Consider the following 12,500-nt stretch of genomic DNA (forward strand, 5'->3'; position numbering starts at 1 on the left):
GCATACACCGCCAACTGTATCATCTCTCTTCTCCACAAGTACAAAATGCCCACGAGCACACACACACACACACACACACACACACACACACACACACACACACACACACACACACACACACACACACACACACACACACACACAAATGTTGTCAAATAAAGATGCACTCATCTCTGGGAAGTTCTCAACTGCTGATTTTATATACAGTTGTATTTAGTTTCTACTTTCTGTTTTTAGCGTTAGAAAAATAACCGAGCTCCGGACCTCTGTGAGCTCATAGTTGGCTTTGGGCATGCTTACCAGCACTGCAGCCTCGGTTTCTTCTCTTGACTTAATGAGTAAACCACGGCCCCTGAAATGTGTGCCCAGACTCTCTCGGAATGGAAAGACGGTGATCTTCTCCATCCACCAGCCACGCTATTCCATCTTCGAGCAGTTTGACCAGTTGACCCTGATGCATAAGGGGGATGTGGTGTATGCAGGCAAAGCTGATAAAGCCTTGGAATACTTCAGCCTCCTTGGTACGTTTGCATCCACGTTATAGGGAAGATGTTACCGGATAACAAATTAATATCAGTGAATTGTATTCAAATTCCAAGTAAAGTTAGACAATTCATGTGCCATAGATGTTTAGAAATGCTCAAGTAGTAGGCAACATTAAGTTATAAGTTTATAAGTTATTAAATAACTAGTGAAAATCGGGTTCTATTTTAAACGTTACACAATAGTGATGCTGAATAAACTTGATTTTGTAGCAATTAGCAGTAGATGGGCTTTTATTGTTCTCAACCATACACGTGTAACTAGGTTACCAGATTAAGGCCTTCAACAACCCTGCTGATTTCTTCCTGGACATCATCAACGGAGAAGCTGAGTCAACATTAGAGTTGCCTGCTACAGGTAAACCTCATGAAACACTCATTACTATAGTTGTCTGTGTTCTTGTCCTACTAGAACTCATTTGTGCTACTGATGCTTATACCAATGTAACGCGAGTACCAGGACCCAGGCGCAGAGAGAGTGAGAGAGAGTACTAGTCCAAAGTCTTTTGAGGGTTTGATAACCCAAATGTCAACAGTCAAAAATAATAAACACTGCAACCTGTAGGGTTAAACTAACTTCAACTGAAATGCCAACTTATAATATCTTTAAGAGGAAGTGAAACAAAAACCCAATGGAAAACATTCTTCAATGTTGAAACGATCAGGGGTCCTGTAACACGGCAGAAGCAGAGTCTTTTTTGAAGGAGAAGAATCAGCCGCCAGGGTGAAGCAAACTTTTTTTTTTATGGCACAGAAGTGCATTATCATTATTATGATTTAATAATTGGTCTTGGATTCTCACTTAAGGTTTGTGTTGACAAGCTTTGGGGCGTGGTAATGCAATGATTGATGGAGGGAACAAATTGAGTGTATCACCCAACGGGACTTGTATGTTTTGTTTTTTCCTGTTTGCTTGTCATTAATGAGCAGGTAGGGTTATCTTTCATCTTGCTTAAGAATGCCTACAGATGGACTGTGGGGTTCGAACCCCAAAGCTTTCAGCTGGGAGTGAAAAACCCTGAAACTACCCTACACATTGTTTGTGCCCAGATGGTAACAATCCGTTGCTGGTGCAGTTCCGCAAGTCGCCCCAATGTCAGCAGGAGTTTGAAGAGGTGGAGCAGGTCTGCCAAGCCTTCGAAGGAGGCTTGAAGACCAAGGGGGAGAAGGTTGACTATGTGACCTCCTTCTTCTACCAGGTCAGTCAATGTCATTGCCTGAAACGTAATTCATTGCCTGAAACATAATTCAAACACACAAAATCTAGAGTGTGGGTTTTTTAATAGAAAACTAACCCACACCCTAGATTTTGGCTTGTGTTGGTGAATTATATTTCATCATTCAAAATTTAACTTGGTCAAATTAATAAGCGATGGTCTAAAGGTGGTGAAATGATGAGGTATCTATTTTTTGTTGCCATGGCTGTGACTTGTGCAGTATTGTTATGATTTAATTATCAAGAAATCTAAAAAAAACTATCAAGGTTGCAAGCAGCCTACAACATGTGTGTTTTATAAAACACAAAAAAGTGGTGAAGAGAAATCGTTTAGGGAGTTTACTTTAACAAAATAACTATAATAACTGTAACTGTAACAAAATAAATAAGATCTACACATAAAGTCTAATTTAGTAGGCAGGTCATAGTCAGGTCATAACCATGTTGTGTCATAGTGGGTCTTTGGGATTTCCACCTAACCCTTTATTTTATATTACCCTCCCGTGCAATCCTGCCTGATAAGGCAGGCAAGACAGCTGCAAGCCACAATGACATTTTTTCAGCCATATAATCCTGTTCATAAACCCTGACTGTTTATTGATGTGTCACTGTTTGTGTCTACGTGTGTGTGTGTGTGTGTGTGTGTGTGTGTGTGTGTGTGTGTGTGTGTGTGTGTGTGTGTGTGTGTGTGTGTGTGTGTGTGTGTGTGTGTGTGTGTGTGTGTGTGTGTGTGTATTAGATGCGTATCCTGTCTCACAGGGCGGTGCTAAACCTGCTGAGGACCCCTCAGACCTCCTACGCCCAATGGGCTCTTACCGTTTTCTTTGCTTTGCTGGTGGGACTCATCTACTACCAGATACCCCTAACCCTCCCCGAGGGCTTACAGAACAGGTGACCACCCCCCAACTTTGCATATTTGGGAGCATTGCATAGTAGCATTATGAATGTTAGTCATTACGTGGGTAGCAATGTTACTTTGGGTCATTGTTTAGTTATAAATCCTGAAATGATTTGTCATTATGGTGAGCAAGTTTTGCGTTTCATGCTACCAGAGCGCTTCTCATGCAAGACATGGCATAATTAGGTAAGGGTGTATTTACATTGATTTAGGATTTACATTACTACACCGCTCTTGAGTCCTCCCTATAGCTAGTGTGCCTCTATCAGAACAGGTGACCTAAGCCAAGACACCGCCCACTATAATACTATATACCTCACCATATAGAACCGATGCAGCGCTCACTATAGATCAGAACAGGTATACCACACCTTATATTATCATTACACCTCCCCTCTAGATCAAAACAGGTATACCTTCTTCAAGCGCAGTCTTAAGTAAGCATTCTGTCATTTCTCCATCCAATTATTAGGTTAATTATTTTGTTATTATTGTGAATAAGGTTTTTTGATATCATCTGTGTCTGACGCTGTTCTCTCTGTGTGTCAGCCAGCCTGGAGTGTAGAATGGGCCTGTATGGCACCAAGATAGACCTTGTTTTCTTTCTTCTCCTTATTCTACAGGAGTGGGGCCTTCTTCTTCCTTGTCATCAATGTGGTGTTTTCTAATCTCGGAGCCGTTGAACTCTTTATCAAAGAGAGATCCGTATTCATGTGAGTGTGTGTGTGTGAGTTTGAGTTTTGTTATGATCATTGTGACACCAAGGTTATCGCACACCACACATTCAAGGTCTACTGACATGTTTATGGTTTACATTTTGGGCCCTGTAGAATAAAACATCTTCATAATGAAACATTAGAAATGACTACACAGGGCTACAAAGTATTATACAAAAATATAAATGCCAAATTAGCCAAAGCACCTGGATTTATTAAGATGTAGTAACCAAATATAAGTAAATGTACCAGGCAATTATTATGACTGAAGTAAAAGTATGCAAAATAATTTGGATTTAGATTATATCTAATCTAATCTAATTTTAGATTAGATTAGATATTTGATGATTGCAAACATTCCTATCTTTCCATCATTTTCTTTTCCCTTCAGACTCTGATTGTAGTTTGCTAATATAATGTATAATTTGTTTTGTATAGTAGCTAAACACTGACATTGACTTTTTAAATGTTTTTCCCAGTCACGAGAATGCTAATGGGTATTACCGTACCTCCGTCTACTTCCTGTCCAAGATCGGTGCCGATCTCCTCCCTAATCGCATCGTTCCCAACATTTTCTTCTCAGCCATCTCCTATTACATGATGGGTATTTAACACACTGACGCACAGCCACCCTAAAGAACACGCCATTATCATTATCCTCCACTGTCCAGCAATGACCTACAGTCATATTGTCGTGTGCATTTCCATTGACCTAGGTTTGAAGCCCGCCTTTTTGAGTTTCCTTTGCTTCACGCTGACCATGACTCTGACCAGCATCGGGGCAGTCAGTGTAGCCTTCATGGTATCTGCCACCGTCAATTCCCTGGCCATGGCCAACCTGCTGGTTGCTCTTCCATTTGTCATCATGATGGTGAGTCGGACCAAATGGCAGGAACTCCTCACTAGCTTGAGCAGAACAACAATCTAAAATAAGTGAGTGGCATCCTTTATCCATCTTTATCTTCATCCTTCTTCTAGGTATTTGGCGGTTTTCTGGTCAATCTCAACAATATGCTGAGCTGGCTGTCCTGGTTGGAGTGGATCAGTATCTTCAAATACGGAATGAACGTATGATATAGAGTGAATGTCGTATAATTGGGGTTAAGGCTGGGGAATACAATTCATTTGAGATGCTTTTTTCATATTTGTTGAACTTGTATTTTATCCCGACATTAACTCAAATACTCTGGGAAACAAAATCCGGTATGTATAGCTGACCTGTATTAACCCCTTCCAATCAACCATCTAGCAGGGGGGGTCAGGGGGGGGAACTGTTTCAGCGTGTTTCTTAAAGAGTGACGTAATAAATCCTTCTGTCTTCACAAGGCGATGTTCATCACCGAGATGACGGGACAGTTGTTCTACGTAACCGACAACATCACGTGAGTGCTAGAAAGACCACATGCACGCATGCACAAAATAGATCCATTCAAAAACCAAAACATTCGTCTCGTTTTGTGCTGCAGCATTCAAGGGGAGATGTTCCTACAAGGCCAGGGAATAGACTACTCTCGCTGGGGCTTCTGGCAGAACCAGGTGGCCCTCATCGGAATCTCATCGGTGTGTCTGGTCGTGGCCTACATACAGCTACGGAGGATCAAACGCTGGAAGTGATACCCCTGTCTTTATGTGGGTCTATGTGTCAACTGCCGGCAGCCATGATCTGTATTACTGTGTTAAAAATCTGTATTACATCCCTAATTGAGGTATTTTAGGTACAATATAATAGATACTTCTGTCTATATTTTGTTCTCTCTCTCTTTCTGACACTCTCTGAAACACACTCTGGAACCTTAGGCCAGGATAATCTGCCACTAAGCACACTGAAGAGTGCAAGTGGACATGTACAGCGCTTTCCAATCAACTCACTAGTCTTTACAAAGCTTCTTAGGCTTATAGCTCTTTTTGCCTCTGTCCATGCAGAGAATAATTAAGTCATATTTGTACATTTTTATGTATATCTTTTATCTAAAAATAACTGCATTATATTAATATCGATAAACATAGCTGGTGATGAACATGTTTTAATTTGTATTTGAATACATGTGAAGAAGTGTCCAATGTCACATTTTGATGTCGTCATTTTGCAGAAACTTTTGTCGAAAGTGATAGTCAGATGAGACGGAGGAAATTCAAAGCAAACAATCTATGAACAACTTTTAAATAAATAATACAGTTGTTTCCAAATATAAATGTGAAGAAAAATGTAAATTGTTCTGATACTTACTATTAATTTAAAAGTCACTTTTTTCAATTAATCAATCCAGCTGAACTAAACATGGAAAAGTTATATGCAACCTCAAATCGTTTTTTAGTTCATTTTGGCCTCAAATTTTCCCGTTACAAATTTGGAGTCTCTCTGTACCCTTACTGGTGCTGTTACCCAAGGTTACCACTGCATTTTCCAGTCCTCGAAGCCATTCCATGCATTTCAGCACCACAAGCTCATCAACACCACAGTCTCCCTCCTCCTCATACTCCACATCGTCATACTTGTGCTGTTCGTTCAGAGGAGATATCTTCTCTATCGAGCTAATGTCACCCAGAGCAGCCTCCTTACTGTTAGTTACAATGTTCAACCTACTGCTGGGTGAGGCACACTGTGGTGCTAACAACACATGCCGCATTGAGGGGCTTTGCCTATTCCTTCCAGACTTCGATGCCTTGTTCATGGCCTCAGCCCCAGCTGCGGTGCTGTAAGCTGTCAGTGTCGTGCGTTGTTTTCTCTCAGCGCTCCTCCTCTGCAAAAGGTGAACAGCTTCCGGTGTCAACATCAATGTAAAACCAGATTCTTTCTGGCAAACATCGCTGTGGTTCACGTGTAGGTCCCTCTTCATAGAGGACGCATCGCGGCGTTTGTGGCTGTACAGCGGTATCTTAGACGCGGCCTCGACTGCCTTTGAAGGTGTGTGGTGGGAGACTCCTGAGAGGAGCGTTGACGAGGGCAACCGTTGATCACTGCTTTTGACGTTCAGTCCTGGTGCTGCTACTACCTTGGCAGTAGGCAGACGGCTCTTAGGTTGGCTCTTCCTCCCCGAGTTCCTCAGGTTGAGGGCGGGACGCTCCTTCACAGAGATGCATTTTTCGTCCACCGAGGCCTTGGATTTGTTGAAGGCCGTCGCCGGCAGACTGAGGCGTTTGGTCTGCATGTTCTCCCCGCCCAGTCCTGGACCACAGGCCGAGCGAGGGTGTCCAAACGAGGCAGCCAGGGGAATGAAAGGCATTTTAGCAACACACAGAATCAAACAAGAGAAAAGTTCAGTCATGCACTGAAAACACTCAATGGAAAAAATGGATGCACGCATAAAACAGGAAACTGTTGATCTCAGTAAAGCAGGCCAGTTGGATGTATCAACCGCCATACGGGGTGAGGCGGCTGACTGACTGCTTCTCAGGATGCACCAACCTTAACGTATCCCGGTACAGGTGTGGATCACATGGGGTGTACTATTTCTCGGTCAGTAGTGAGAGGCTGAGGCATGGTAATACCCTCAGAAAGTGAACGACAAACAGCCCATCCTTATCTTCACTTAGAAGCTCAGAGAGCTAAAATAAACCTCTGCTTTTAATCCTCGTGTGTCAACACAAACCGTATTTTGCACGTGGTACTATATTTGTCATGTAACACATGGACACATGGTGTTTAACCCTCCCACAACATTTTGTTAAAATTCTGACATTTGAAAATGTGAATTTGTGTGAATATAATTCATTATTTGTGTAATAAACCAGTATTAAAACTCATCAGGAAAAAGGGATGAAGACGAAAACTTGAACATAAAAAACATTTATTAGACATGTCTCTACATGAAAACAATAAAAAAAAGGGAGTACAGCACATGTGATAAAGCTTGTTCTATTACAAACACGAGATCCCCGTATGCCTTTGTATTTGGCTCTTTTGGTGTATAATGTCCCCATATGACATGAATGCAAAGACATTGAGGCCTTCTACAACTTTACATGACCTTTACAGGTGGTCATGACCTCTACAGTAGTACATGACCTCTAAAGGCGGCAGTGACCTCTACAGGTGTACATGACCTCTACAGGTGTACATGCAGACAACATGGGCCCTTGGCCGCAGAACATCTTCCAGGGCTCAGTGGCAGCAATGAAAAGGGTGGTAGACGGACTTAAAATATTGAACAAAAAATTGACTCAAGCTGCAACCCAGAACCATCCTATGAGAAAGAATTTTTTTGACGTAACACAAAATCATAACTTATGCACCTGTGTTTGTGGCTGGAAAGGGTGACTCCCTGTGGTGGGCAGACTTCCAACAGGAGAAAACAAGTGTGTGTGTGTGGGGGGGGGATTGTGGTGGAAGATTGAAAGGTGAATTAATGTTGTGGAATATCCTCTCCTTTTTCCCCTGGAGGACGCATAGATACAATTTAAAGATAAAAACTTTATTGAACAAAAAAAACAATGGCGTGGCTAATGTCACATTTCACCCTTCTTTTCCTCGAAGAATCGTTCTTCTGGAGTTGTACGGAATGGTTCATCCATTTTAGAGAATAATTACATTTGGGTAAAACAACATAAACGTAAGCATGTTTGTGTATATTTGTATTTTGGTGTCAGCGGCATGCCTTACCATAACCTTACTAGATGTGGTGGAGAGTAAATAATTGGGCTCCTATTTGATTTGTTCAAACTCACAGGCATGTTAAAGGCCAGAAGACAATATATAAATTATATTTGAACAGTTATAGAAAGAGCTGTTATAGAAAAATATAAGTAGCATAGTGTACCTTAATAACAACAGTGTAAAAATGTAAACATAAACAGTGCCCCTAAAGCATTGGTTCTCAAAGTACGACCCACGGGCCAACGGCGGCCCGCAGAAACATTCCTGGCGGCCCGAAATATAAACGTTTTTTTTTTTTTTTTATATCAATATTAACTTAAACATAGATATAAAGAGAAAAGTCGACTCTCTTTAGCTTTCAATTAAATCCTGTTACATTTGTTAGTTTTAATCCGACTGTTCATTAACTTTGAAAGGATGAACCTCAGTTTCGTGATTTATACCTCACACTCCTAGACCTCTGGGACCTAACACTCCCAGAGGTCCACGGTGCAATGGTTTTTTTCACCACTGGGATGCTGAAGGCGTTTCCCACCTGATTTTTTTTTCTTTGGCGGCCCTCAGTCAAATTTTGGGTTCCTAAATTGGCCCTAAGCTGTCCAAACTTTGAGAATCCCTGAAGGTAGATGACCAAAACAACAGGCCTGCTATGGATTTGGGAAGCAAAAGAGAAATAATGTTACAATAGCTATTGCTGTGACAGTAGGTAGCTACTTTGAGATTGCACTGTGTAATGCAGTTTGTATATTTTTGCGTTCATAAATGGGTCTAGTCTTCAGTGACTCATTCATTAGGTGAGTTCTCTTCTGCAACTATTGTTATTCACAGACGCTCCTTTCTGCTCAGTTCGATATATACACTTCAATTTTTGGCCACTGGGGGCGCCATTTGCATCCTGATAACAGTGACCCAGTGTGAGGGAACGTAACGACGTGAACAAGGTTACCATTCAATTGAATGTAACAGCTAGCGTGATGCTAAGCTAGCTGACAGCTAGGGGCATCTACGGGTTTTGCTTGCAAGTTACCCACGGCTATCACCGAATGCTATTAGTCTTCTCCTCCCTGCCGTCTTGACATCTCCCTCGGTAATACTGGACGAATTCGTGTCGACTGCCCAGAGTCCGCGAATTCAAGTCCATTCATAAAACAATCTTACCTAGCTTAAGCAATTTAGCTGGCTTGTACAACTGAGGAGGACCAAACGAGCAAGGTAAATCGGCGTTTTCGCTAGCGTAATGTAGCCTACTGCAGCATTATCGGGATGTATTACAGACTACGAAAGGAATTAGGCGATCTATAACAAATCCCTAAGGATATCGGTTTAGTTGATTTTAAAACGTTTCTTATACCTTACATTTTCTTCGTAGGCCCTACTATCTCAGTTAATTCAAGGCTATTTCATCGAGTTGTTTATTCACGTTAGCGATGTATGTGCCACATTGGTCGATTGGATAACGTTAGTTATCGGGAGACATCAAATAGACGCCCATTTGTTATCCTTCTAAATCTGCCTGTACCGATCAAACTAAAATCGAGTGGTAGTAGTGGTTTGCCAACTAGCCAATGTTAACGTCCCTTAGCTTCTAGCTACACTTTTACTGCTCTGACATCCCACGTAACCACGCTATGCTGCTGAGGAGCAATCACTATGTTGCCTGTTGGCATTAACAAATATTTTTTATCGTAACGTGGAAGTATTTACTAGTTGGCCTACTGTCATTCGAAGTTGTGCTAGTAGATGGATGAGGCTCGCATTGATATTTGAGTCGGTTACTAGACCCCATCTCTTTCTAGACTTCCACTTCTAGACCGCACCCAGACGAGATGTCGCTACATCAATTCCTGTTGGAACCTATCACCTGCCACGCGTGGAACCACGACAGGACACGTAAGTGCCACATCTTGTATAATCCTCAGCATAACTCAAAATGTTAAAATTACAAAAGTTTTACTTTTCCCCCCTCCATTGCATTAATTGAACACCAATTGGTTGTTTGGAAGTCTGCATTGTTCAGAATAGTGTTTTTCTTTTTATTTAAATAAAAATTGTGTGCAGAACTCGCCATCAGTCCGAACAACCATGAAGTTCACATCCATAAGAAAAGTGGAAACCAATGGGTGAAGACCCATGAGCTGAAGGAGCACAATGGACACATAACAGGTAGATGTGAACCAACCCATTTCACCATTACTTCATTTAACGACCAAGGACCATCTTGTGGAATCCATTACAACGAACGTTCATGCTAACTGTTATGCTTACATTTCTTTATGTATTAAAGGTATTGACTGGGCCCCTAAGAGTGACCGCATCGTAACGTGCGGGGCGGACCGTAATGCCTACGTGTGGACCCAGAAGGAGGGTGTGTGGAAGCCCACCCTGGTCATCCTCAGGATCAACCGAGCTGCCACCTTTGTGAAGTGGTCTCCTCTGGAGAACAAATTTGCAGTTGGCAGTGGTGCACGGCTCATATCTGTCTGCTACTTTGAGTCCGAGAACGACTGGTGAGTCTTGACATATTTGAAAGGCTGTGACTGAACCAGACGTTGATTTTGTAATTGTTTCTTTATAACGCTAAAGCTTTCACACGTTAAATCGCTTTAAAGAATCGTACAAATGTTGAATGCGATTTGTCTGTGTGCACCAGGTGGGTGAGCAAGCACATCAAGAAGCCCATCCGCTCCACCATCCTCAGCCTGGACTGGCATCCAAACAACGTCCTGCTGGCTGCAGGCTCCTGTGACTTCAAATGCAGGTGAGACTCTTTAACAATTTACCATGCTGGGGAAGATTAAACAATTCTAGATAAAATCCACACCTCTTCTTTCATCCCGTGTGACCTAATACACCCCTTCTCTCTCTCTCTCTCTCTCTCCATCACTCTCGCTGTCCCACTCTCCGTCTCTATGTCTCTCTCTCTCTCTCTCTTTCTCGGCCTCCAGGGTGTTCTCGGCCTACATAAAGGAGGTGGAGGAGAAGCCAGGCCCAACCCCCTGGGGCAACAAGATGCCATTCGGGGCTGTACTTGGAGAATTTGGAGGACCAGGTCTTTATCTTTGTGTCACTTTACAGCCCACTTACTTGTGATTAACATGTTGGCTAAATAGGATGACATGGTCTCTCTGTGTGTTGTATCAGGTGGAGGTGGTTGGGTCCACTCTGTGTCTTTCTCTGCCTCCGGTAATCGCCTGGCCTGGGTCAGCCATGACAGCACGGTCACTGTGGTGGACAGTGCAAAGATTGCAAGGTACACTGAGACTCAAAGGAGCCTACAACTAGCCAGTGTTGTAAAGTTCCTCACTGTTATTCCAGAATAATCAAAGGAAGTTTTGTCCCTTCAACATCTTGAAGGAACATCTTTCATCCTTTTTAGTTGTAAGCTTAAACAAAAAAAGGAGGCTTTTTGAAAGAGTCAGATCAGTTCAATTAAGGTACATGACATTAAGGCTGTAGTCCACCAAAGGAAGTCTTGGTTTACTCATTCTCTTACAAGTAATCAGAATATAATCCGTGGGCATAAAACAAGAGTCAAAGGCTTATTTTCTGCTAGGTGCACAGGTAACTTCACAGATCCCTCCTACTTTCACAGGGGAGTAGAAAATTGGCGTTGAGGCAAGGATGCATTTTTTTTTTTTTTTTTTTTTTTAATAATGAGATGGAAAGCGGGAGGAAGAGAGCGTGGGAGGACCTTAGGGGACTTGGGGGACTTTAGCCTTTTCTGCCTATGGAAGTCAACAGTGATTGTCTGACCAGTGACAATTTGGTCAGAGAAGAGCCCACCGACCAACCAAATGACCTGCCGATCAGAAGGTTTCAGCCCTAGCTGATCTCTTTGAGGAATGAATGGTGATGAATGTCCATGTGTTCAGTCCTTCTCAGCTGAAGACGGAGCATCTCCCCCTGCTCAGCGTCATCTTCGTCACGGAGAACAGCGTGGTGGCGGCGGTAGGTGCCCCATTTCCCCCTAAGGCTGCTCGACTATGGAAAAAAAGAATAATCCTAATCCAATTATTTGAGTAAATATTGAATTCCCAATTATTCAATCAAATTTCTTTGAGTTTGAACATGATGCAATTATTGAGCATTTCCCCCCAAGAAACTCTCAGTAACTGAGAACATAAAAAGGTCTCCTTTAAAAAAATTAACACATTGACAAATCGACACAAATCGAAAATAATAATAATAAATAGCTGTTCAATTTCTATCAAACGTTTAATAAATTAAATGAATATGCTTTAAATAAAAAAAAAGAAGTAGAAAAGAAAATGACCTAAGACAGACACCCTCCCACCAAAACCAACGGAGGCTTCATTGTTGTCTCTGTGTCCAGGGCCACGACTGCTGCCCCATGCTGTTCCGTTGCGACGATGCCGGCACGCTGACCTTCGTGTCCAAGCTGGACCTGCCCAAGCAGAGCATCGCGAGGAACATCTCGGCCATGGAGCGCTTCAGGAACATGGACAAGAGAGCCACCACGGAGGACCGCAACACTGCCCTGGACACACTGCACCAGAACAGCATCACGTAAGCC

At 42.4% G+C, this 12,500-nt stretch overlaps 3 protein-coding genes across 4 annotated transcripts in view; 2 read left to right on the forward strand and 1 right to left on the reverse strand.

Annotated features, from left to right (window-relative positions):
- The window catches only part of abcg2b (ATP-binding cassette, sub-family G (WHITE), member 2b), a 7,258-nt gene extending 1,633 nt beyond the window's left edge, over positions 1–5,625 (forward strand). The window contains exons 5-15 of the mRNA XM_030352677.1: positions 1–38; positions 370–521; positions 808–900; positions 1,593–1,741; positions 2,498–2,649; positions 3,280–3,369; positions 3,852–3,976; positions 4,089–4,243; positions 4,351–4,440; positions 4,699–4,754; positions 4,839–5,625. The exon at positions 1–38 is cut by the window's left edge and continues 120 nt beyond it. Coding sequence (XP_030208537.1) covers positions 1–38; positions 370–521; positions 808–900; positions 1,593–1,741; positions 2,498–2,649; positions 3,280–3,369; positions 3,852–3,976; positions 4,089–4,243; positions 4,351–4,440; positions 4,699–4,754; positions 4,839–4,986 — 1,248 coding nt within the window. The 3' untranslated portion in view covers positions 4,987–5,625. The remainder of the gene's footprint in view (positions 39–369; positions 522–807; positions 901–1,592; positions 1,742–2,497; positions 2,650–3,279; positions 3,370–3,851; positions 3,977–4,088; positions 4,244–4,350; positions 4,441–4,698; positions 4,755–4,838) is intronic.
- LOC115540981 (proline-rich protein 18-like) lies at positions 5,626–6,938 on the reverse strand. Its single transcript, XM_030352678.1, has one exon. It carries the CDS (start codon positions 6,732–6,734, stop codon positions 5,700–5,702), a length of 1,035 nt encoding a protein of 344 aa, XP_030208538.1. The 5' UTR covers positions 6,735–6,938; the 3' UTR covers positions 5,626–5,699.
- Positions 6,939–8,851: 1,913 nt separating this feature from the next.
- Positions 8,852–12,500, forward strand: part of arpc1a (actin related protein 2/3 complex, subunit 1A) — a 4,732-nt gene continuing 1,083 nt past the window's right edge. Inside the window, exons 1-9 of one of the 2 annotated variants that reach the window (XM_030352614.1) lie at positions 8,852–9,178; positions 9,763–9,856; positions 10,025–10,129; positions 10,251–10,473; positions 10,617–10,724; positions 10,912–11,015; positions 11,108–11,216; positions 11,839–11,914; positions 12,300–12,493. In XM_030352614.1, the coding sequence (XP_030208474.1) occupies positions 9,793–9,856; positions 10,025–10,129; positions 10,251–10,473; positions 10,617–10,724; positions 10,912–11,015; positions 11,108–11,216; positions 11,839–11,914; positions 12,300–12,493 (983 nt within the window). In that variant the 5' untranslated portion in view covers positions 8,852–9,178; positions 9,763–9,792. Of the gene's footprint in view, positions 9,179–9,745; positions 9,857–10,024; positions 10,130–10,250; positions 10,474–10,616; positions 10,725–10,911; positions 11,016–11,107; positions 11,217–11,838; positions 11,915–12,299; positions 12,494–12,500 lie in introns of both variants that reach the window. The other variant, XM_030352615.1, reaches the window with a different exon arrangement.

This window comes from Gadus morhua, chromosome 3, assembly GCF_902167405.1.
Source record: "Gadus morhua chromosome 3, gadMor3.0, whole genome shotgun sequence".
Classification (NCBI taxonomy): domain Eukaryota; kingdom Metazoa; phylum Chordata; class Actinopteri; order Gadiformes; family Gadidae; genus Gadus; species Gadus morhua.

What these genes read in the sequence shown, in the direction of transcription:
- LOC115540981 (XM_030352678.1), bottom strand. Translation starts at nt 6,734, where the DNA reads ATGGCGGTTGATACATCCAACTGGCCTGCTTTACTGAGATCAACAGTT.